General features: G+C 33.3%; 1 protein-coding gene across 11 annotated transcripts in view; it reads left to right on the top strand.

Annotated features, from left to right (window-relative positions):
- Nucleotides 1–27,314, top strand: part of VPS13B (vacuolar protein sorting 13 homolog B) — a 627,764-nt gene that overhangs the window by 248,767 nt on the left and 351,683 nt on the right. For all 11 annotated transcript variants that reach the window (XR_004315275.1, XM_032468222.1, XM_032468224.1 and 8 more), the window contains 2 exons: nucleotides 14,693–14,820; nucleotides 24,767–25,001. Coding sequence is in view for 10 of the 11 variants with exons in the window: in XM_032468222.1 (XP_032324113.1) it covers nucleotides 14,693–14,820; nucleotides 24,767–25,001 (363 nt within the window). In the remaining variant the exon portion in view is untranslated. The remainder of the gene's footprint in view (nucleotides 1–14,692; nucleotides 14,821–24,766; nucleotides 25,002–27,314) is intronic.

Genomic DNA, 27,314 nt, shown 5'->3' with positions numbered 1-27,314 from the left:
GATTTTTTTTTATGTTTCACAAAACATCCCTTGATCACTTGATGATGACCTTTTATAGACATGTTTGATAATTGCATTGCTCACTTGGTTCTACTACATAAGTGAATTTCTTTCATTGCTAGTGTTCATATGAGGACTCCTCAAGGAAATCATCAGCTCAGGAAGAAACGTCATTTGTACTTTTTTAGTGTGTCTCTTCCTGTGTCCAGCAGAATGCTTATAGTTAGTGTTTGCCAATTAATTCCAAGAATGTATTCAGTTTGTTAAGCAAACTACATTTATTGATTTTTATTTTAAAATGTACTACAGTTTGTATTACATGCACATAGTCTTTTCTTCTTGAAACCTCAATTTTCGAGAATTAGACCAGTTACTATTTCGTATTTAATTAAACAAAATACTTGTTCCATTAGCTCCTTGACTCATTTTTTTTTTTTTTTACTTCTCTAGGACAGTAAAGGAGATTTGTTTATGTATGGTTTCTTTTAATATGTTCAAATTTTACTCTCACTTTTACTCTGAAGGTAGACTGTAGCCTCCACTGAATTTTGTCAGAGGCAATGTCTTTAGAAGAAGGTAAATTATTTTAATTTTGAGAAGTTACTTTTAAATTCTACATCATTTGGAGTTATTTTACTGTGATTACTGTCCTCACCTCTTTACTCCTTCCCCTTTTAAATTTCTTGGTCGAAGCTTGGATTAAAACAAAACTAAGTAGAAAAAACCAAACCAAACCACTGTTTTTGGTTTCCTTGAACACAGCTGAGGCAGGCTCACATTTTGTTAAAAGCATTACTAAATAGTAAAAGAATGAATTAAAACAAGTACAGAGGAAACAAACTGTTTGAAAGTAGTTTATCTTTAGAGTAGTAGTCATCAAACTTTTTTCTTAGTACTTTCTTATCAGTGAAAAATTTTGAGCCAGCTTCTGTGGTATATCATTTATTGATTTATGCATTATATATGTGTATCACTATATTAATACATTATAAAGCATTCAAGAAAATGTTAACTTTAACATTTAAATCTTACTATTCTGATTGAATTATAATAATACGTTAACCATATTAACAGTGAGAGTAAAATTATACTTCATTTTTAAAAATAAAGTTTAATGCTTTGTTATAACAACCTAAAGATTTAGTTCTTAATTCAGTTTATTTCAGTAATTGATTTTAGTGGCTGACATAACTGACAGCCACCTCACTGAGATATACAGATTCAAGAGGAGAAGAGGCATCATTGATGTACTCAGGACACTTTTCATTCTTAGCCATTTTGCAAAGATCTTATCAACATCAGGCTAGTGTGTTTCTATCTTTCTTATATCGATAAGGTATTCTTCCAAATTAATGGAAAGACGTTGCCTGTTTTTTAAAAAAATTAGTGGCATCTTTATTTTCTTGTTTTTAAATTAGTGGTCTCTTTAATCCATATGTTTGGGTGTGTGTATTTTACAGGAATCTTTTAAAAGTATGTATCCAAATTATAAGGATTCATTTACTTATATGTAGGTAATACAATTTGGTTAAATGTAGATAATAAAACTTATAAATTTGATTAACTGTGTATGTGTAAATTGTAATATGCCACAGTTAACTGAAAACTGAAGAGTGAAGGATCCCTGCCAGTTCCTTCCTATTACTGAATGTCTGCTCTTCCTTCAGTATATTTAGCGTAGTGTTTTGAGTGGCCTTCTGACATGGAGAAGGACCTCAATGTGAGTCTACTTTACTAAACATTAACTGTGTGTCTTTTTCATTTTTAGATAAAAGTAAATAGGAATACATATTTTTCTCATATTTGTCCCCTACAGCTCAGTGGATGGTCTTGTGGTTTGTGCACCACATTTTTGGAGGACATTGCTATATTGGGACGCAATTACCTGGAAGTTTAGGATAATCTAGAGAAAGTCTGTCATATGAGGTCCAGGTGGGAGGGTCCCAAGGAGCCAAGTTAAACTGAGAGAATTATTGGCTAATGTAGTTCAAGAAATCTTATGGAGTGGAAAAAAAGATTAGAGGAGTTAAAAAATCAATAGCATCCCCAAATACACAGGCCCAGGCAGAAAATCATTGAGATAATGACCAGTAAATGTGGGAATGGAAGGAGGGAGAGCCAGGTGAGCTAGGCAGGGAGTGAAGTTGAATAGCTATTAAGGAGGTAAGCCCCATGTTATGCTGACAGCATTCTGTGGTGTTTTGGAGCCTGTGCCGGCTGTGTAATGATATTACATGGACTGGGTAGGTTTAGCTACTAACATGTTGCCTGGTTTTCCCCTAATTAATAGATGATTCCTTTACTAGAGAAGACACAATTCTAAATTAGGAAGGGCTCTCTGATAAGAAGAGAAAAACTATATTCAAGTGGTTTTTAGTTTTAAAAAAACAGATTATTTATTGGTTATCTCATAACCAAATGGTAAGAAAAGCAAATACAAATCTTTTCTTTGGGATGACTTAGAGATTTCATTCCATTAGGATTCTGTCTTTTAAAATCTTGGCTTATCTTTCTCTTAATGACTATATTTTTCTTGACTTAGCAGTGTATGTGGCTGTGATACCTCTGGACTCACTTACTTAAGTCTCTCTGATCAGAGAGAAAGGGATCTGTTCCAGTGTCTGTTGAAAACATACCTGAAGAAGATTTTATTTGGCCTTTTTGGCTCATGTGCACACATCTTGGACAATCACTGTGGCCAAGGAGGTTAGTTATGATTGGCCCGGTGGCAGCCCAGGTTGGGTCACGTGTCTACCTCTGTGTTCAGGGGAATGAAAATGTAGGGATAACAGAAACATGACCTCTGGGGATAATTTTTGAGAGTCAATCAGCTTTTCCAATTATGTCTGCTAACTTTTCACTTTACCGTCAGTCAGAACAGCTTGAAAACACAAAATGTTGATTATATTACACTTAGACTAAATCACATTCACACATTTCTGTTTTGATAGGAATAAGGTAAATGAATTATGAAGGTAATGCACACATGAATGGAGTGCAGGATGAAAAGTAGTTTAGAAGAGAAAGACATGGGATTACAGACTTTACAACATGTTTTCATTTGTTTCTTAACCTAGAGTTTATTCAGCTGGGGGAAAGGAATTAAGAGGTGTTTTTGTTATATACAGTTTTGAAAAGACAGTTCTGCTTTATACAGTTTATTAATTTTGCAACTTTGTTTTATTATAAACAATTTCTTCTGGAGATTCATTAATTTGAGTTATCATTACATACAATTTAAAACATGTCAGTTAATTTTAAAGTTCTTTGAGAACACATGGTGTTGTTAATAAGTACGTAGAAAGGTTTTCGAATATAGAGTTCTTCTCTGGAAATAAATTCTTTCAAATATAGAGTTTTTACACAAACTGGCAAGAATTCAGCAAAAATTCAACCAAACTGTTTTGTATGCAGTCTTTTCCCCCTCCGTTTAGCAGTCAGAGCAAGATTATAGTTTCCAGATGAAATTCTGAATGTCACATAGTGATGACATATATTTTCCTGGTTGGCTCAGCATAAGATGCAATTTTGCATGCCATGTCACGCTGACTTGCAGAATCCAAAAGCCATTATTTCCCAAGGGGCTTTCTGGAGTGATAGTATCAAATGAAGTTTGTATTCTGATGAAAAGTCTCAGGCATTGCTGCAGTTTCTATGGCAAGTTGCTTAAAGCTTTATATATTATCCAAACTCCAGAAATTCAAAAATAGTATTACTATGTAAAGGGCACTTTCTATTCAAGTTATTTAAATTTATGTTGTCAAATAGAGTTGCTGAAAATAATGATCAATGTAAACTACAAATCAAGAATTTGGAAGATATAGCAGGAAAAAACAGTAAATGAACAACAAAAAACCACATTTTTGACCCAGTTCCCCCCTCCCACTTCAAGCTAACCTCAGACAGCCACATTTTATTCATTTATAAAATGGTAGTAAGTATACCCAACTATCTCACAGATTTAAGTCTTGTTGTAAGACTTAAATAAAATAATGTATGTGAAAATTTTATAAAATGATAAAACACAATTCAGATAAAACACAATTCATATTTGCATTTTAAAAGGAAAACTGTAGGCTTCAAGCAAGGTAAAACTATCTTTAGTTCTTGACCCTGCATTGTAATTTTACTTTTTCTTTTCTTTGTCATCTTTATCATGTTTCTTTTTCTAAATCATCTTAAGTCTGCTTTAAACTCCAGCATTTTCAGTCATGCCTACATATTAACGTTTATTTCAGATTGATGATTTATTTTATATTTGTCTTAACTGGCTTGCTTTGTTATACCAGTCTTTCTTTTCTTCTATTTTCTTCTTCTTCTTCTATTTCTCCTTCTCCTTCTCCTTCGTGTCTCACATCCAGTTGCCTCTACATCACTAAATATCTTACAGGCCACTGAAGCCGGGCACGTATCAAATCTGTACAACTGTGTAACTCTCCCTCACCATCATTGACTATGTTGCTCAAGGCTGAAATTTAGGATTGATCCTTAGTGTCTTCTGTCTGTTCTGCTTCCAAATTATATCTTGAGTCTTTGTTTCATTCTGTCTGTATGCTACTTCCCTAGTCAGAACCAGGTAATTTCTTGTACAGAGTAATGTAAGGGTCTCCTAACTAGTCTCAGTGCTGTCATTTACAAATTATCTTGTCACCTTTTGTCCAGATGACAGCGTGAGCCATCTTATTAAAAAATCTAAATTGGATCATTTCCTTCCCTGCTTGAAACACTCTTGTGACTTACTGCACTTAAGATAAAATTCAGGCTCCTTACCAGGACTTACAAAGTTTGATCTGAACAAGCCTTTCTGTCTGGTTCTTCCATTCCATCTTCTGTCATTTTTCCTTACATTGATCCTCTTTGATTTCTTCAAATCCTGCATGTTTTTTCTTGCCTGGGATCTTTTGCATATTCTGTTTCTGTTGTTCCCATTGCTCCTTTCATAGCTATGTGTTTTTCATACTCTAAGTCTTTGTTTAAATGTTATCCTTTCAGTAAAGAAACCTTTCCTATTTGGTCTTTCTAAAGTAGGTCTGTACCACTCCCCCAGGGTTCCTTACCTTAGCACCTCTTTTCTGTCCTCGTAACATTTATCAGTTTTCCATTTTTTTTTTCTGTCTCTTCGTCCAGACTGTATGTCAAGGGTCATATCTGACTTGTTCATTTTTGTATTCTCAGAATCTAACAGCTATTTCTAGCATTGAGCAAATTGAGTAAATAATTGTTGCGTGTGTGAATAAACCCTTTTTCTTTTGTTGTTTTTATTTAGGGGCTTAATAATCACATTTCTTAACCTTATTTACCCTCTGTCTTTTAATTGATTTAAATTGATGTCCTGTAACTTTCTAGATCAGTTCCCAGATTTCCCAGAGATACTTATCAAATATCTGGGAGAAGGTAGCAGCTTATAGCACAGTTTAGATTGGTACACATTGTCTTTTGGGGTATTCCTGCTGCATCAGAAATTTAGATATGTTTTAAAATGTTGAAGTGTGATAGTAGTCCATGTACAACCTAACATATAGAGGTAAATTTTTATTTTTAGTCAAATAATCAGTAAATATAACCTTGAATTTTTTCAGTGCTCTTAACCCTGTTCTCAGCAATTTTGGGAATTGAAAGTAGTATATGATGTGGCATCTGTTCTGATAAACTTTAGGTTCTAAATAAAGGGGGAAATGTAGTGTGCTATGTGGTAGGCTTTATAGAACTGAGGAGGATCTAGAGAAAAGACTATTAATATAGATTTTAGGAATTGGAAAACTTTTCATTTTGTAAGGCGTACAACTTGAAGGTCAGTCTTAAATAGATGGGGTTTGCATGGTCAAGAGGTTGCAGTTTACTTGGATGGGAACAGCCTGGGAAAGATTTTGAATTGGAGTGGAAAATAAAGTTGAATAGATTCAGAAAGGCTATCTATCTAAGGATCTATCTATCCAGCCATCATTTTTTGCAAGGGGTGAGTAATTGGGTTTATTTATTTATTTCTTTGGTATTTCACTGGAGGTACTGGGGATTGAACCCAGGACCTCCTACATGCTAGGCATGCAGCTCTACCACTGAGCTGTGTCCTCCCCTGTTGCTATTTATTCTTGAATAATATCCTATGGTTGAGACTAGTCTGTAGGATGGATCTGAAGGAGGAAGACCCTTTGCAGAAATGTGAGTTATCCTGCTTTATAGTGATAAAGATTTTCAGCAGGTTAGCAGATGTGGGTTGGAGAAAAAAAGTACAGATATAGGTTATTTTTTAATGTGAAAATTCACTTTCCTTCCTTATCTTTGCAAGAGGTATTTATATTTCTTTCCAGTGACATAAAAATCATTAGGATTATGAATGAGTTATAGCTTCTTGTCCATGGCTATATGCAAGTGGTTTAGAGAAGTGTGAAGGGTCATTATAAGACAATGCTTCTACAGTTATTATACTTCTTACATTATGGTAAAATTTTCTGAAATAGGTCTGTGCCAACGATCCATTTAGTAAGTTTGTTACCCAACTATTTCCCTCTTTTTGGTGTAAACTCCTCAACGACATAATCTCAGTCTCAGGCATATTTGTTTCCCAAGGTCTTAGCATAAGTAGGCACTCAGTAATGCTTATTGAATTGAACTAAGCTACTTTTCCAGAGCTCATAAGTCTTGGAAGAAGATAGCATTTTCCTTTATCTCATTTTCAAGTGTTTTCCAAGCCACACTAATGGAATGGAAGAATAGCAATATAATAAGATTCACAAATTGGCATCTGTCTGCCTTTATTCCTGCTCCACTGAAATTTCCTAAATCCTTACTGATTAAGGAAATGGGAGATGGAGAGAAAGGTGGTGGGTCAGCCCAGTATTTTCGCCAGTATTCTTGCCTTCAGGGAACAGCAAGGAGGACAATCTAGCTGGAGCAGGAAGAGCACCATTAAGAGGGATGTAAGGGAAGGTCAAAACTGCTGGTGGGAATGTAGTTTGGTGCAGCCATTAGGGAAAACAATATGGAGATTCCTCAGAAAACTAAAAACAGACTTACCATTATAATCCAGCAATCCCACTTCTGGGTATATATCCAGAGGGAACTCTAATTTGAAAAGATACATGCACCCCAGTGTTCACAGCAGCACTGTTTACAATAGCCAAGACATGGAAGCAACCTAAATGTCCATGGACAGATGACTGGATAAAGAAGCTGTGGTAAATTTATACAATGGAATACTACTCAGCTATAAAAAAGAATAAAATAATGCCATTTGCAGCAACATGGGTGGACCTGGAGATCGTCATTCTAAGTGAAGTAAGCCAGAAAGAAAAAGAAAGATACCATATGATAGCACTCATATGTGGAGTCTAAAAAAAAAAAAAAAAGAAAGACTCTGGACTCATCTACAAAACAGAAACAGACTCCCAGACTTAGTAAACAATCTTATGGTTACCAGGGAAAGGGGGTGGGAAGGGATAAATTTGGGAGTTTGAGATTTACAAACGTTAGCCACTATATATAAAAATAGATTTTAAAAAAGGTTTCTGCTGTATAGCACAGGAAGCTATGTTCAGTATCTTGTAATACCTTTAATGAAAAAATATGAAAACAAACATATGTATGTATATGCATGACTGGGACATTGTGCTGTGCACCAGAAGTTGACACATTGTAACTGATGGTACTTCAATTGAAAAAAAAAAGACAATGGGGAAGCCAGATTCTATAGGGACTTAATAAGCCATTTTAAGGACTTTGACTAATAAAAGTGAATAAAATGGAATGCCATAGAAGAGTTTTTATTAGAGGAATATTGTTGCCTTTTGGGGCAGTTTTAATAGTATTTATTACTCTGGATGCTATGTTGAGAATGTGACCACATTTGTGCCATGTGGCTATTGCCGTACATGCCTGTAATCACAGTGACTTGGACCAGGGTAGTATCACTAAAGAATATAATGTCAAATTCTGGGTATATTTTTGGATAGAGCAATTTAAATTATGCCAAATGTCTGTCTCTAGAGGGGTCAGTGTTTTTGTTTATTTGTTTTCATCTGAGCAATTGGAAATGTGGATTTGCTATTTACTGAGACCTGAAGGAATATAAAAGGAAAGATCTAAAGGCAGAGGGAGACTCAAGAGTTTTGGTTTGGCCGTGTTAAATTTTAAATTCCTATTAAATGGAGACATTGAGTAGATAGTTGGATAAGTAGTCTGGAGTTTAGGGGACGGATCCAGACTCTTCCCTGGAAATTTTCACAATGTAGAGGATACTTAAGGCCATGACATGGAGTGAGATCATCTAAGAAGAGAACATTTAAAGAGAAGAGACATGGCACAACAACTGAATCCCTAGATCTTCTAAATGATTAGAGAGCTGGAAAATGAACTAGCGGTGACACCTAGAAAGAGCTACCTGTGAGGTAGGAGAGGAACATAGTATAAACAGTGGTGTCCAGAAGGAAGTGAAGAAAATGTTCTAAGAAGATGGAAATGACCAGCTGTTTCAGATTCCTCTAGTCGTCAGTCAATTCCTTGTAGTCAGTGTTGTCCAGTGGCTGCAAAAAACAACCACAAAAATCTCAGTAACTTTACACAATAGAATTCATTTCTTGTTCAAGGAAAATCTGTTGTTGTGTTCACAATGAATCCCTGCACAAACACTTAGAAAGCATGCTTTTATAGATACCCTGGTGTTCAGGACTGTCTTCAGCTTCTGAAAACTTGTAATGAAACAGTCTATAGCCCTGCTTCAGGTCCTCTCTTTCCCAAGCTTATAACTCTTCCCTCTTTATCCCTTAGTAAGCCTTGCTTTCCCATATGGGCAATTTGTGGATTTGTCTTGTCTCTTTGCCTGTCACTGTTTAAAGCATGCTGCCTTTCCAGAATGATCCACAACCTGGTGTGCAAGGCTTTTTCTCAGGAGGTTTTCTATTTTTATCTTTTAAGTTTCCTTTAAATAATTCAACTCTGGTTAAGGCAGCTGCCCCGTGGCATTATTTTGTCTGGGCAGTGAATACATGGCTGAACAACTTGATTTCCCATGAACAGAGAGGAGAAATAAAAGATTGAAACACTTTTCTTCTTGGTGATCATTTAAAATTTTAAATAAAAATGAAATCATAAATTTTAAATATGTACCTTACACAAAGGTACATTTTTGACCAAAATGTCAAGTAATATGCTACTATGGAAAGTTTAAATAAGGTGCATATATGGTTTTTTTTTTCTCTTTTTTAATCATTAATGATTGATTCAACTAATGTTTACTGAGCAAAAGGCACTATACTCTTTCAAGATACTACATGAAATAAATAAAGGAAACATGGATTGTCCTTTCAGTGAAATGAATACTCTCTTATTATTAGCACTGTACTGAATAAAGTGCATAAACATATGAATTAGTGGTAAGAAGTCTTATGTTTATAGGAAAAATTGCTATAGGAATTTTTTTGTTGTTGTTGTTACTTTCCTATTAGAAGTCATCCTCCCCTATTGACCAAGTACTGAGGTCGGCCTGCTTTTGTGATAGCACCTCTCTAAGACTTTCATACAACAGATGATAAAAACCTGAAACACAAAGGGCTTGATTCTGAGAAGCACTTACTGTGAGAACTGAATTCTACTGCAGCTGAACAAATGTCTTCTGACTCTTTGATATCACGAAGTAACTTTGTTATTATGAGAATCTTTAACTCCTAGAACATAAGCCATTTGGTATCAGATGTTATTATTTGGTGTCATTGGTTTATACATACTATACAATACTTAGAGTTACCATTTAACCATTGACATCATTACTGAAACCCTCAAAATAAGAACAGAGGTTTTTGACATACTAATGTTGAGTAATTGTTACTAGGTTCCATCCAGTTCAACCATAAGGAGATGAAGGAATGTTCTAATATAAATCACTGATTGATATTTAGATGCAAAAAATAGTCATTTAACTCTGTGCCTTGGTGTTTTTAGCTTTATGTGTTTTCAGCTAATTTTATCTAATTCGTGTTATGTTAATAAATATGTACATAAAGATTATTTCTTATTGGAAGAGTAAGATTAGTAGGGGTCAGAATCCAGAATTATCTTCAAAGTCCAGCCATTAACTACTACCATTTATTGCTATCCCATATTACTATGTTCTGCTGCTTTTGGAGAGACAACTATTTAAATGTTTGATAATATACCATGAAGAATTAAATATATTCACAATTATATTGGAATTCTACAATATTATAGAGGAAGGTCCAAATCTGAAACCTTAAGTTGACTCTAAGTGCGGTACTTTTTCCATGACATGAAAAACAAAGGAATAATATTGTACCAAGTTGGATGGTACATGCCTGAGAAATGAATATTTTAACCAACAAAATTTGGACCTCAAAATTACCTTAATTGTTAAAAACAATAAGTGTAATAGTTATCAGACTACCATCTTAAATGTAGGTTTTCTACAGCTCCAGTGAGAAAGGACAAGTATACTGTTTTCTGAACTATTTGTGGTACCAAGATCCTCAGTAGAAATGTACATTTATTACATATTTGGTAGAACTAGAAGTCATTGCACAAAGTTTGAAAAACAGAAGAGGCATGATAACATAGTAGTTAAAAAGCATGGGCTTTGGTGTTAGATGGCCTAGACTGCATCCCTGTTTTGCCACTACCAGTTAGGTGAGCTACGATAGGTTACTTACCTCTCTGTGAACAGTTTCCTTATCTGAAAATGGTAGTAATAAGAGTAAATAACTGTGTCTTCATCGGGGGTTATGAGGTTTAAACTGGCGCATATTTGTAAAGCACTTAGAGTGGCACCTGGTATGTAGTAAATGTTACAGAAATTTTGGTTAAAGTATGGATCAAGATTGGCAGACTTTATAAATGTATACATGTCATCCTTAAAATAGACATAATTACAGGGAAAAAACTGTCCTTTTTAAAAAACAAATTTGTCTTCATATTATCTTTAAGAAAATATGATGGATTGAAAATTAGTATATCCAAAATAGGGTGCTTTTACACTTCTAAAAGCCAGATCATGTTATTTAATGAGAATTTTAAACTGATTATGTTTTTCATAGCCTTTTGGAAAGCACTTTTAAGCCATATACAGATTTCAGGGTCTCCTTTAACTTCTTAAATTAAGTAATTCTATCACATAATACAGCATTTATAATAAATATGTGGCTGTTTTGGTTAGTAGTGACTTGAAATACTGCTTAGCAGTCAGATAATGGTGCCCATACGGCTTGATAACGTTAATTAGATGTATTTATTTTCAAACTGTGATAATATTATTTATACAACACTAATATTCTGTATCACTAGATTTAAAAAATTCAACCATAAACAAATTTTGTAGAACTTTTGCTATTCATGGTTTCAAAGAGTTTTAAAATTTGGTCTGCATTTTAAAATATTAATTTTTTATAGACTTTTTTTTGAAGGGTAGTTTTAGGTTCACATTAAAACTGAGGGGAAGGTACAGAGAGTTTCCTCATATGCCCTGCCCCTACACACGCATAGCCTCCCTCATTATCAAAACCCCTCACCAAGGTGATACATGGTTATAATTGGTGAATTTATACTGACCCATCATTATTATCCAAAGTCTATAGTTCTCATTAGGGTTCACTCGTGCTATTATACATTCTTATACTTCGGACAAATGTATACTAACATGTACCCATCATTATAGTGTCATACAGAGTAGTTTCACTGCCCTAAAAATTCTCTGTCCTCTGCCTGTTACTCCTCTCTCCTTCCCAGCTCCTGTACTGAGCTTTTTATTGTCTCCATAGTTTTGCCTTTTCCAGAATATCCTATAGTTGGAATTAAACAGTGTGTAGCCTTTTTAGATTGGTTCCTTTCACTTAGTAATATGCATTTAAATTTCCTGCATGTGTTTTTATGGCTTGATAACTCATTTCTATTAAGTGATGAATAACATTTCATTTTCTAAATGTATCTCAGTTTATTTAGCAGTTCATCCACCACAGGACATCTTGGTTGCTTCCGGCTTGGCAATGTTGCATAAAGCTGCCTTAAACATCTGTGTGTAGGTTCTTATGAGGCTGGTCTACATTTAAGTCAGTTGTTTAAATTGGCAGAGTTCTACAATAAGTTTACGTAACCATCTTCTTCTTGTAACTACTAAAGTATAAAAGAATAGCAGTGAAGTCCAAGTGAATGGAAAGTAAATTAAGGTGTGTTTTATTTTAAAAATTACAATGAGAAATTCACTGTCGTAAAACATTAATTCTGAAATATACAGGGTAAAGAGTTAAATAGCTCACCTCACCCCTCATCAGTTCCGTTTTACTGTCCTCAGAGATAACTCTGTCAAGGGTTTGTTTTTTACCCTTTAACTTTTCTGTGTATGAAATGAACAAATACATGCTCAAACTCACACTGTTTTTTAAAAAAATATTTGGATTATACCACACATATTTTGTTTTCATTTTACAAGTTATTGAAAATGATTTCTGTCATACCTTTAACTGTTCAGTTTTAAATGATTAAATTATAATCTGTATTAAAGGTATTCCAAAGTTAATTTAACCATTTCTTTTTTGATGGACAGATAAGTTGCTTAGCATTTTCTTTCTCCCTTCCCCTTCCTACCTTCATTTGTTTTGCTGTTTCAAATAATACTGCTGATACTCCTGACGCTGAACATCTTCTCTAACTTGTTGATATGCATGCACTCTCACATGTGTTAGTATTTCTGTTGCCTAGGTTCTTAGAAATGGGATTTTTTGTAGAAAAACATGCATGTTTGAATTCTGGTAGATACAAAATATCCTCTGTTGTAACTTTACTGTGTACTTATTTGTATTCCCTGTATGTGAAGCATTCTAACGAGGGGCTTTGACACTGTCAAAAATTTTTAAATATAAGTTAGCTCTAAAATGTTTGCCACCATGACAATTGAAAAGGATATATGATTGTTGCCTTAATTTTTGTTAGTTAGTGAAGATGAATGTCTCTTAATAAATTTATTGGCCAAATTACATTTTTTCTGTGAATTATCCATTCATATTCTTTTCCAGTTTTAACAGTTGTTTATCCTTTTGCCATATTATCTTCAATTGGATCTGTAATGGAACTCTCAACTTGACAGTCTAAAACTACATTTCTTTCCCTCTTGATTCTTCTCACCCTACAGGTTCATCCTTTCAGTTGCTCAGACATAAAACTTAGGAGTCATACTTGCTTTGCTTTTCTCTCTTCCTGTACTTCTAGTCCATTAGTAAATCCTGTTGGCGGTATCTTGGAAATGGATACAGAATTTCACCACTTCTCATTACTGCCATTGCTGCCACCATCTTTCATAACTTGTCTTCCTTTTTTAATACTTAATGTATGTAGTCAGCATTCTACACAGTAGCCCGAAATATTCTTTCAGAATATGTCCATTAATTTCATGACTGTGTTTAGAATCCATCATCGTATCCTGGCTCCCTCAAAGTAAGACCCAACTTTCTTACCATGGCCCACATAAGCCCTGTGTGATTTGGTCCCTAGCGATAGCTCTGTCCTCGTCTCCCATTTCTCACTCTTCCTCTGTTCTAGCCATCCTTGCTTTTATACTGTTTCTTGAAAGTCCTAAGTACACTCCCAGCTTGAGACTTTGTATTGTTCTCTCTGCCTAGAATGCTCTACTCCTATCTCCACAGATCTCTCTTAAACTTTTTTTAAGACAAACATTTCTTGAATTTCAAATATGTATAGTATGTTAGACTGTAGAATTATGAGAAAAAAGATTTATGTCTCATGCCTTTAAGATATTGTTACCTAGTATCAATACAAATATGCGAACTAAGTTGAGAGAAGAAAAAAAATATGAGTAGATATAGCATTTGTCATCCTTATAGTGGTGATATGGTGGCATTTACTTTGGAGAACATTCTGTGATCAATCAAACTTAGTAAAAGTCTTGAAAAGTAAGATCTGTTTTATTTATCTTATAGTATTTAAAATAACACCTATAAATTATATGTTTGCATTAACACAAAATGTATTACCTAAATATATATGGATCTGTTCAGATATATCTTACTATACATTATAGTATAATTTTTGGAATTTACATATAAAATTATTGAAGTTCTCTAATTTCTTTATTTTAGTTGAACAAAATTTTTAATAACATAAAACTGCTTTTTATGTAATCAGTACTTCTTTTGGTTACCAGCAGTTTTAAAATTGAGTTTCAAATCAGTTTTAAAATTGAGAGATCTTGTGAGTAAGGTTTTGTTATCAGAAAAATTCACAAATGGGAGACATATTTCCTATCAGTTTCAGGTAAAGCCAGTGCTTTGTAGTTGTATTTTTTTCTTCAAGTAAGACTTTTATTGCTGTGTTAACTTTATACTGAGAAATGAACAGATTATTAGGTTACAACTTAATAAATTTTCATGGAATGAATACATCCATGTATTCAATAAATAGAACATTACCATTGCTCCCCAAACCCACCTCCCAATCATCAATCCCTGACAAGAGTCAGAAATACTCTCCTGACTTTTAATAGGTTAGTTTTGCTTATTTTTGAATAATTGCAAAAATCAGTAATTCTGTAAGATAAAATGATCTAATGTGATATTTTATAATCTCATATAGAAGCTTTAATTTTAGGCAAGGAAAGAAATACTCTCAAAATATTTTCTGTATATTTTTGTGAAAGTGTAAGGTGTATTTCTGTTAAATAATTAGCTGTTCTTATACTTAGAGTCCAGACCGTTGTCAGTTCCTGTGAAAGCCATGCTGAATATATCTGAAGGCTGTAGAAGTCCTGAGGAAAGAATGAAAGAATTTATTGGAGTGGTGTGGAATGCAGTAAAAAGTCTCACATTGCAGGTAAAATAAAAGTTAGAAATATCGTGGCTTTAGTTTATATGACTCTTTTTAATTTTCAGAGGTACCTTTAATGTTGGTAAAAATGTTCTCACTGGTGATGCTTATGTATACTACCTCATTTTCATAATTTAGAAGAAAACTATTGCTGTACTTTGCATGTTATTAACAGTGATATGAAACACTTGTGCTTTTCCTGATAGATTTATAAAACCACAGATTTTGAGATGTTCCTTGAATTAAAAAAATTAATTAATTGCATTTTTTGTTTCTTTTAAGCTTTATTTAATATATTTTCAATGGTCGGTGTATAAATCCCATTCTTGGTGCTAAAATAAAAGCTTAGTTGGAATAATTAGATAACCCTTCTATTTTTTCCTACCTAACCATAAACTAGATATGAAAATTATAATTATTTATTTATCTTATTGTTATTAAATTTTCTTTTTACTTATTTTCACTTCTAAGTAGACATAATTTAATCTTTTAAAATTACCCTTCTTCTACATCATGTTTAAACTGATGAAAATATACAATTAAATTCTTATCTTCTTTCATAGGTATTAGGTAAGGGTAACTCAACAGTTTTTAAGTTTTTGTGTAGATCTTTTCCACTTTGAAATAAGATATGGAAGACTGAGGTCAGAGGCATCTTTGTGGAGTTTTATGTGTATCAGACAGTAATATCTAAGTATTGGGGTCTTTCACTTCTGTTTAAGATGTAGAAAATTGCAAAAGAATGTTGTTCCCACCTTTTGAACACGAGCAAGGTGGATGACCTGGAGATTATACCGGGAAGCTTCACACACATAAACTGCAAGATAATGCGTATGTGCTGTTTTTTGCTGCTACATTTGTAGTAATTTGTTATGCAGCATAGAAAAGTGATAACTCACAATACAAACACGTTATGCATAGCTGTAATGTAGTCTGATTACTATAATGAAAACTTACCAAAATTACTTTTCAGAAATCTGAAACATCTCCAGTTGCCTCCTATCAGTATGTGAATATGATTACTGTTGACCCTTGAACAACATAGGTTTGAACAGTGCAGATCCACTTATATGTGGATTTTTTTCAGTATTTCAGTACTACTTGATCTGTAGTTGAATCTGCAGATGCAGACCGTGAATCCAACAGGTGGGCTGTAAAGTTATATATGGATCTTCCGCTGTGAGGGGTCAGTGCCTCTAATCCTTCTGTGGTTCAAGGGTCAACTGTATTTCAAATCTATCTAATACCAGAGCCACTAACCTGGATTTTGGGAGTCCTTTACAGCCTCTCTCTTCTGAGCATGCTGCTTATAGAAAATTCAGAGAAGAGTAGGAGGGAGAAAGTGTGTTTTGTCATTCTTTTGTTGTCATTTTAACTTTTAGCTTGCAAGAAATATGGCCTTTTCACAGATACCAGCTGCATCTCACCAATCTCAGCCAGTGTTAGGCCTTTTACTGTTGATATTATCCTCGTAACTGTAGCTCCCTGTGTTGACTTACCTGTCTTTCTCCTTTCAAGGTTCTTTTGATGTGTTGGTGGCATCAAATAGGAAGAGAGACAGCAGCAATGCAGGAAACATTCAGTGCCTTTACATTGCTTGAGGTTGATTGTAGAAGCAGAAAACAGACAGTGCTCTTAACATGTTGCTGATCATTTATAGTCAATATTACTTTCTTTAATCTATAGTAAACTACTGTCTCCTTATGATCTTTTTTACTGTTTTTCATTCAGTCCTTGTATAAACATTTACCCATGCCATCCTTCATGATAGTAGTGTCTGGTTTTGTTCCTCATAGCTATTTATATTTATTCATTTACTTGTATGTAGCTTTTCTGTATAACAAAATCTTTCATCTAAGGGGAGACATTACTGATGGGAATGAGGGTAGTACATGGGCAATTGTATCTCAGTTACATTCTCTTTCTCAGTTTGGTCCATCTCAGTCTGTATTGTTAGGTTACTCTAGTCTGTAGTCACAAGAAAATAAATTTAAGGAGTCTTTTTTCTTATTTCTTGTGTTTCTGCATAATGCCACATGGGCTCCTCTAAGTTCACTGATTAATTAACACATTCTGTTTTTACTCTTTAAATCATCAGTAAATTAAGTGGGTTTTTTTCCCTGATAAGTACTACCCATCATCTTGTTACGTATTATTTTGTTATCTTCTAGAAAGAGTAATCTGTGGTGTTTTTAGTAGTCAATAAGTACTAGAGTGATTAGTAATTAAGAAGATGTATAACTACTTAGAGCATATATTTCTACTATAATTATTACATAAATAAATAACACTGAACTCATCTGATTATAGTTCAATCTTAAGTTCTAAATGTTAATTTAATATAAATAGTATTTCATGGAAGAAAGGAATAATCCAAATATTATTAGATCTTTCTGCGGTGCTTTACGTTACATATCATGCCTTTCTTTAGCACTTTACTTTAAGCCATCTTATTCAAGAATTAGTTGTATTTTGATTTCATTAAACTAGGGCTAAGAATTGTTGTAGGAAAGGTATGTATTCTTTGTGTCTTTTCTAAGACTTATTCAGTGTATAATAGATCTTTGTGGACACTTCCCCTGAATATTGATGTCTACCTATTATACAAAATTTGCTTTCTCTTGATTCTTATCTATTGCTTTCTCTTTCTGGCAACACAACTCCTTTCTTTTTTCTTTTTCTCAGTTTTCCTTCTCTGTTCTAGTGAAAGTGCTTTGATACCAAAATAAGCTTACATAGTATTCTTTCATTTCACACGCATGAAATATGTATATGCAATATATAGGTATAGAAATAAAAGTTTGACTATAGTGGGACTGTAGCAGATCCCTTAGTACTTACATGTCTTGTTAAAATTAATTACCTTGTACTCCCCTCAGAAATAGCCCTGGAGTTGATGAAGTGGTGGAATATAATTTGAGGAATTACTCCAAGGTCCTGTTGCTCCTTCATATATCCTGCTTTGCTTTCTGAAATTCCGTATGTCCTTTCTGATAAACATTGTAGTTCCAGGAAAATCTTGCTAAAATATAAGTATTTGCTTAATCATAAGCACGTTAACTCTTTAATACCTTAGTACAAACTTGTTTATTTTTTTAAACAACTAGTTGCCTAGTTGTGAAATGCTTTCTTTCCCTCCATTTATTATTATTTCATTTGTCCTCACATTCAGCACTTAATTTTTGTTATATATCATGCCAAAGGCTGAGGAGAGCTAAGAAACATAATAGTTCCCTTGGTCTAGCAGGAAAAAAGCAAAGAGCCATCTATGAAGTCTTGTGGGGAATGTCTCTTAGAGGGCTCCCTTAGAAAACTTTAATGATCTAAAAGAGAGATGGGCGTGTGCAGGTAAATTTCACTTACTGAAAGGACTCCTAGGGCATGCACTGAGATTCATGATGAATTTAAATACTGTTCCAGGGTAGTATTTATTGATTTGTAGAACTAGATGACACTATAGCATTGTCCAGTATGTAATAACTAGCAAGAATATTTAGCTGTTAGTCTACTTTAGTCCTAAATATTATTTCATGATGCTATAAGTAGTTGTATTAAAAGTAACCTCATTCCTTTTTATCCATTCCACAAAAAATGGACAATTTACTGTAATTACACTTTTCAAATAGCATTTTGAGTAGTCATATAAAAAGGATAAGAAAAATAGTATTAGGTTACGTGATTATTTGACAGCTCTAGGGAAACTTTCCAATTTAAAATTCCAAGTGATATAAGAAATTTTTATGATATTTGTAAGCCAACAAGTAGACACATGAATATCCCACAACACAAGATATTCTGGAAAACATCCTCCCCTGCCCAGGATGAAGTAACAGGGACCGGATTTATCTTGCTGCCTGAAACAACCAAAAATAGACATAGTGTATTAAACAATGGTTTCAATACACTAGACAATAGGAAAAGCTAGGCAGTGATCCCTGCGAGACTTAAGTGTAAAATCAGCAGAACCTACTGACTTATGGATTTGGAAAATGAGAGAAAGGAGCAAGTCTGGTATTCCAGATCTGGTGTGGGTAGATAGAGATGCCATTATATGATAAGAGAAGCAGCTTTTCAGGGTTAGCGGCAAATTGGGAGTTTGAATTTACACATGTATTTGAAATGCCTGTGAGATATCCGGTTATCTATTGGACTGAATATTTGTATATGGAGTTTAAGGAAGAGTTGCACAGTAGCAATACAATTTTGGGAATCCACAGATGGTTAAACCTAGGAGAATGAATCATTCAAAAAAGTACAAGAAGTTGAAGGAGCAATGGGCCAAGTGAATACCATTTCTAAAGTAATCAGTATAAGAGAAAGTATTCTTGAAAAAAATGCTAAGCAAGGGATCAAAAATGTAGGCGGGAAGCCCAGAGAGTTCATGGAAGCCAAGAGTGTATAGAATTTCAAGGAACCATTGGTCAGCAGTATCAGATTCTGAATGGTAACTGTGGGCTTTACTTTGCTTATCTGTGGTATGAGGTGGTTAGATTGAGTCATGTTTAAGATATTTCCAATTCTTACATTTTTGTGATTCTTTTGCCTGTTTTGTAATGATGCAGTGCCTTCATTAGCTTGACCATGAACAATGAACTGTCTTATATGTCATTATGGATTAGTTATAAGTAGAGATACTGATGTTCCTCATTTTTTTCTTCTTTTAGTATTTTTAATTGTGGCCAAATCCACATGTAACATTTACCATCTTAACCATTTTTTAGTATACAGTTTAGTCTGATGTCCCTCATTTGACTAAGCTTATTGAATACAAATTAACATTTAATTACAGGAGTACTCTATGATATATACATGTTATTTTGCATATGATCAAGGAGCCCTGCTTGCCTCACCCCTAGTCCCAGCCCTGTATTATATTTAGACATGTCCAGATGTTAATGTATTCTGAAAAAGTTTAAAGATAAAACTAGATTTTGATCAAAATCCAGGCCCTAAAACTGAGGTTTTTTTAAAGTTAAATCCATTTTCCAAGATGTTCTATGAACCAAAACATACAAAAGAAAGCCCGGAAGTTGTCATCAGATAAAACAGAACATCGCAACTTAAAGCCATCAAAGGATTATTCTTTTAATGGAAGTTTGAGCAAGTAAATGTGTTTGGAATCAGAGTCTCTGGAAAGTTGATTTTGGGGCCCAAGTTGATATTTGCTAAGCCCATGTACTTTTTAACTTATGGTAGAAAGACTTACATTGCATTGAGACATAAACAATACTTGCAACAACCTATTCTTCAAATGGTGGAAAAAAGAACTTCTATACATCATTGTAGTTGGATTATTTTATAGTTCTAGATGTAGAACTTGAAAAATTGAACAACTTTTTTTTTTAATATGGACTTAGTTTGGGGCCCTCTTCACAGTAGATTAGCATAAACTCATTGTTCTTTGCAGTTTTTGTCTGTCTGCTCCTCAGCAAAGATGTTATCTATTATACTTCAAAAAAGTGACATTTTTATTCTGGAATCACATAATTGTCAATGGCATGTAGTTGACAAAATAGAACTACTCTGGCCTAGAATTCAGTAATAAAGGATAACATTACCCTGGCTTTTGCCAAACTCAGTCTCCTTGTCTTTTACATTGAAGAAAATGTTGCTGCCTTATGGCATTTCCTGGGTGTTTTTTTGTAGTTTCTGAAGTCTTCTGATTGTGGACAGTATAGTATAATGGACTCTATTTTTTATCCTTATCTCCTTCTTTTGCTAATAATCTTTTATTCCTTTTAGGAAATGACTTACCACATTCTGTGTGATTTTGATGAGGATGTCAAAGTGTCTCACGTTACCATAAGCCAGTTAAGCTACAACAAGTGAATTTTCTCTCCCAGGAAGTTACAGATAGAGAATGAACAGTGATGCAGTAATCATGTTGCATTATTCTCTTAATATCCTCAAGGCCAGTGAACTTCCTGACTTATTGCCAGGATTAAATAAGAGTAGATGTTTTAGGCTAGACATAACAACTGTCAGTTACCTTAATTATAAAAATAATTATTTATGTTCAATGATTAAAATTTGCACACAGGGCCATATTTTTATTTATAGGCGTTGAGAAAGTGACAGCAATTGCAGGTTAGTTCATTAGAAGGAGAAGGTCTGGGATACAAATATAGGAATGTTTTTTCATGTTTTCCCTTGACTGATGTTTATGTGAAAAATGTGGAGATTTATAATACTCACTGTGGAAAAGAAGACAACCACGGTTCACTTTTGAAGTTTTTAACTAATGCCCTAAATTTTGTATATTCAGATTTCTACTACATAGGAAGATACCCCAAATATTTTCATAATGTATTAAAAATTTATAGAATAGAAAAATTGACTTGAGCAATTGTTTATATATGTTTTGTAGTACAAATATAATACTGCTTATTTTGGTGGCCTCTATATACATAGAAAGCTAAACCATAAGCAAAAGCGTTTTAAAATAAAAAGACTGTGAGCAACGTTTATAAATCTACAAAGGCTAATATATGGGTCTAGTATATATTGGATATTTAGAATATGTTCATTGACTTTATTCAGCAAACATTTATGTGGTACTTAATATGTTGCATCTTTATATCAAAGCTGATTTCCCCCCATTTACAGATGAGGAAACTGAAGTCATGGAAAGATTAAATAACTTGTCAGAGGTTCCACAGCTGGAGTTGAACTCCTGTGGCTGAGAAGTCAGTTTTATTAACTACTCTACGAGGTGTCTCTGTGGAATGAAATGGTGAACAACATGCATTAAACAATTATTTTAATTAATATCAATATCTGATGTTAATAAAAATGATTGTGTTCCCTTATTTAACGGTTGTTTATTTAGTACCTAGTACATGGGAGGTACTACACTTCGTGCTGACACTGTAGAGTACAAAACAGTCAAAGGAGCTGGCGATTTGTTCTGGGAAAATCATATAAGGCTATTAGCATTTTAAAACCTTCTTGTTCTTAAGTGCTAGGACTCTGTCTTTTGTCTCTATTCCTGACTTCCAGCTCACTTAATGGTAGACATTAAAGAATCCATAAATAAAAGAAAGAAAAAGTGAGTGAAAATAGAACCTGCAATACTTCTTCATTTTAATATTTTTTTTACTTGAAACTGTTTCCTGAGGCAGTAAAATACATTCATACTGAGAACATTTCATTCTGTATAAATTTTTTACATATAATTATCACTAAGGTTTGAAGTTTTGAAGAAAGGAAAACACGTTACTTTGGGAATGGGAAGTAGGAACATTATTTAAAGGGCAGACACTATGGTAAAGCATTTATATTAAGTATTCTGTATGATGGACGGTGGGCTAATTAAAATGCTTAGCTTAATGTATAAGTGAAACCTATCTAAAATCTCTTTTTAACTGAGTTATGATCGCAGTTATGTAGCACACAAATTAGAAAAATCCAAGTTTACCAAACCTTACTTCTGGAGGGTAGGGGTACACAGTGCCATATATCTTTTCAAGCAGCACTTGAAACTTAAGAAAAAATGGAACTTGGAACTTCAGAATGCGTAAGAATCATTTCATTTATTAAAAACAATACCAAATAATTTCTGCTTTATTGGTTTATCCTCAGCATATGATACTTAGGTATGTAGCCCTTGACCTAGTAGGAATCAAAATAGAGGTGGTTCTACTTCAAGAATTTGTAATAATCCCTTCACTTTAACACATGAATGTGTTCAATATTGGCGAAAGAACATGTTGCTACCAAAACTGAAATAAGATCCGTGAAACAGAAAGGATGTTGCCATGGAAAAATGAAGTAACACTCAGTGCAGCTGTGATGGATTAATGAATAGGATATTTTTTTAAAAGATCATTTGTGTTTGGTGTGGCTCAGAGGGTCCCAACCAGATGGTTTCCATGAACATGATCTGACCCCCAGTTTGAGGACTTCTTACTGGCAGATTACTTCATTTTCTTTCCCTTGGATTGTCAGATCCTTACATTAACGCAAAATTTACTGCTGCAGATTTATATTCACTTACATAAATCACTCAACATTTTACATTAAAACCACAATTTTAGACATACAGTTTAACAGTTATTTTTAAAGTATAAAAAGATTTCTGTGATATCTTTAGTATATGTAATAGATGTAACTTTATCATTAAGTTTGAGCGATTTGGATTATGTATTTGTTTTGCTTCTTATCATTAAAGAACCCCACAACATATATTTGTTTATTTTTTGGAGTTGCTGTATACATACGTCAGATTCATATGCTGTTGATTCTGCATGCATTGCTGAGGCTGTTTAAATTTGATTAAATAATTTATTTCTGAATTAATGGAAATTTGGAATATATTGTGATTTTTGGAAGTTTTGGCACAATTGAGATTTGTTTCTCAGGACATCTATGTATATATTTGTGTATGGTGGCATATTAACCTAATTATCTCACATTGTTGAAAGCATTTTTCAACATAGGGTCAATACTTAACATGGATTATTAAATACTGACTCTTCATAGTTTGACCCTATAACCATAATTAGTATAGGAGAGTACGCTCTCAGTGTGCCGCTTCAACTTGTACCCTTCTACGTGCACATCACTAATGAATTAGTTCATATTTCGTACATAAATGTAATACATCTTAGACAATATACACTTCTATTTCAGAAGTTAAAAATGTTGTGTTCTTAAATCACTTAACATATACACGCTTAAGCTACAAGATGAAATTCTTGAATGAAAAATTCTCATACTCCATGAACCAGTGTATTTATTTTTGCAAAATAATATATTACTATTTTTCTTCACAAAATTCATCAGTTTGTACATGTACAGAAATGTTGAAGGAAAGATGAGTAAGTTTGCTTATTTATAAGACTGGCAAATTATCTTATCAAGAAATTCCAGACCTGTTATATATGCTCTCGCTAAGGAATATATTAGCTCCAAGAGAAGGTATATTACCATATTCTTAGTTATCTTTTATAAAATATAGTCTCTTTGTTATTTTAATTTGCTAGAATATGCAAGCATTTATCAAACAAATTTTAGTTTTTATTAGATAAAAACAGATAATACTTTTGTATGCCAAATGTTTTATAGAACAGGTCATATTTTGTAATTTTTTAAAAATGATTTAAGTATGCTAGGCTGTTTGGGCAGTTTACTAACCAGGTACAGAATATTACCTTGTAAAAGAGCTAACTGAGACTAATAGGCTTCAACCTACATTGCTTTTGAGTTAAGAACTCATGATGTATTCAGTTTTTGATTTTATCTTACTTAGTCTTATTTGAACTCTACAAGGTCCTGGCAACCTAAGTAACTATACTGGGGATACGGGAACATAAAAATTTCACATGAAATTACAATTTAGGTAATAATTTGAAGTATGATAAAAGTAAGGACTAATGCACTGATTTTTAAGTCTCTTGAATTTTCTTCATTACTATGTATGTCATAGACATATTCTTTAATTTTTGTCTAGAGATATAATTGAATGTTGTACACATTTTTTCTTATATTTCAGTCATAAAGTAAAAAGGAAGGGACAAATTCACATAGAAATAGCTGTTTGTGTTTTTTTTTTTAATTTTTTAAAGTAAGAGCAATAAAATGCTAGTCAGTCCTAAGGCCTTAGCTGGTGTTAACAAAACCTAATGAACTGCAAAAGGAGGAGGATTTTCTCACCTTCTATGCCAGCACATTTTCTTACTCAATCATGTTTCTTGGAAAGAACTGTGGAAAGGCAGATATGTTTTCATTTCATGTCACTGTGCTCTTTTGATCAACTTTATAGCGAGAAACAACACCTTTTCAAGTGTTTGTTATATTCTTTAGTAGAAGTAACTCATAAAGACATAAGTATGGGGCACTTTCTTTTTTGGCTTGCCTCTGTACTCTGGTAAAGATATTAGGTCTTTGAGGATACATTTACTCTCAAATATGATCTGATCCAAAATATTTTGATTCTGCTTTTTTTCCCTAGCTTGAAGTACAGTCTTGTTGTGTGTTCGTCCCAAATGATAGCTTGCCTTCCCCAAGCACAATTGTATCTGGTGACATTCCTGGAACAGTAAGAAGTTGGTACCATGGACAAACCAGCATGCCAGGAACGCTTGTCCTCTGTTTGCCGCAAATAAAGATTGTTAGTGCTGGCCACAAGTACATGGAACCTCTTCAGGACATTCCATTTGTCATCCCACGACCCATCCTTGAAGAAGGTACATCTTTTAAAAAGTCTTCCTAGGGTTATTATATTTTATACTGATAGTTTTAGTTTTATTGTTTTTTTAATATGCCAGTGCATCTGTAAATCAGTCTTCTCATTAGAAGAACTACATGAAAATGAAATAAGTGATCTATTACGTAGATTTAAAATGAGAGCTGTCCAAAGTAAATGAGGTAAGTGATGTTTATTGATAGCCATATCCTTTAATCACACACACATATACAGACTATCTACAAAAGATCATATGCAGTATAGTATAGTCACTGAAATGCTAAACATAGATAAAATTAGCTCAAGAAGACAGTTGGTTTCAGATGTTTGCATTAGGCTGAACTAAGAATTATAAGTAAGTTGATCTTAATTTAACCCACTTGAGTTATGAATGGATATATTATAAATACATAGACAAATGACTATATTGTTTACATCAAGCATAATATATTTCTAGATTACTCATTTATTTAAATGAAGTAGACAGTTGTGCAATGATTGGAGCCATGGCTCTTTCTTCAATAAATACATGATTTCTGATGTTGCAGTATTTTTAGTTGCAGATTCATACCCTTTTGAACTTCGACGTATTCATTTCAAAAAGTATGTGAACTTGGGAAAGTTTTGAGTCACAAAGTAAATAATGTGAATCTATATTTTAATAACAAGCCTCAAATTTTTGACAGTGCTAAATAGGTCAACACCTTGTTCATATTATTAGAATGTAAGTGTCTGAGTCGTGATATCATTCAGGTTACCACACATACTGTTACTGAAAAGCAGATACAGCCTGTGCAGTTTTTGACTTTGACTTGATGTCGATTTCTCTCTCCTTTTCTCTATTGACATTTCCATTGAAATCTAGTTTTCTTAGAATTATCAAAAGTACGCAAGATTTTACTGCCACAAATTAACATTTGTACTTAATAATATGAATACATTATCATAAGATCATGGAGTTCTAAGAGTTAGAAGGAATTTCTTTAGAGCTTTTCTCATGTGCTCTTTGTCTTGGTCGTTGCTGTAGCATATTGGACAAATCTGTTCTTTGCTACTGACTTTTGGTTATAGGGAATTATTTCTTATCACAACAGCTGTTGCATGTCGTATCAAGGATATGCTAGCCTCAAAGTTAGCTGGGGCATGCTCCCCCTCCCCTTTTCTTTTAAACTATGGAATAATTTTTGTAAAATTAAAACAGTTTGTACCTTGACTTTTTGTTAAAACTCATTGCTAAAATTTGCATATTGTAAAATTCTTCCTTTAAAAGTATACGTTTAGATGATTTTCAGTATATTTACAGTTATCACCTTAAAAAGAATTGGTATATCATTACTCCTTAATCTCCCTTCTCCACAGTCCCTCTGAACTATTTGTCTTTCTGTGTCTATGAGTTTTCCTATTTTAGACATTTCATATGAATGGAATAAAAAATATGTGGTCTTTTGTGACTGGATTCTTTCACTTACCATAAAATTTCAAGGTTGATTCGTGTTATAGCATACATGTCTTTATTCCTTTTTATGGGTGACTGATCATCCATTTTATGGGGATACTGTGTTTTCTTTATTCATTATTTGGTGGATATTTGGGTTGTTTCTGCTTTTTGACTATTATGAATAATGATGCTGTGATCATTCTTGTGTATGTTTTCGCATGGACATGTGTTTTATTTTCTTACATACATACCTAGGAGTAGAATTGTTAGGTCATTTTGAGCTCTATACTTAGCTTTTGAGGAATTGACAAATTACAAAATACCTGTGTCATTTTATAATCCCACATCAATGTGTGAAGGTTCTAATTTATTCACATCTTTTTATTGAAGTATAGTTGATTTATAATATTAATTTACTCATATCTGTGTCACTGCTTGTTACTGTCTATCTTATTGGTTCCAGTCATCCCATTGGGCGTAAAGTGGTGTCTCCTAGTTTTGATTTTCATTTCCCTAATGACTAATGATGTTGAGCATCTTTTCATGTGCTTGTTGGCCATTTGTAGATCTTGTTTTGTATTTTCCTCTTCTATTCACATCCTTTGCCCACTCGTTAGTTGAATTATTCGTCTCTTTATTGTTGAGTTGTAAGAGTTCATATTGTGATATTAAACTCTTATCACATATATCATTTGCCAATATTTTCTCCCATTGTCTTTTCACTATCTTAACTATTTGTTTTATTTAATTATCAATTTAATTATTTCCTTTATACTGTAATATATATTAATTTAATTATTTTTTCCCTGCTGTATTGGAAATTACTTTCTAGCAATTCTTTTTTTTGTTCAATCTTAGAAATTATCACTCTTCAAA

This window comes from Camelus ferus, chromosome 25, assembly GCF_009834535.1.
Source record: "Camelus ferus isolate YT-003-E chromosome 25, BCGSAC_Cfer_1.0, whole genome shotgun sequence".
NCBI lineage: Eukaryota > Metazoa > Chordata > Mammalia > Artiodactyla > Camelidae > Camelus > Camelus ferus.
Note: the sequence above shows the minus strand (reverse complement) of the source record. Positions and strands in the feature narration are given on the sequence as shown.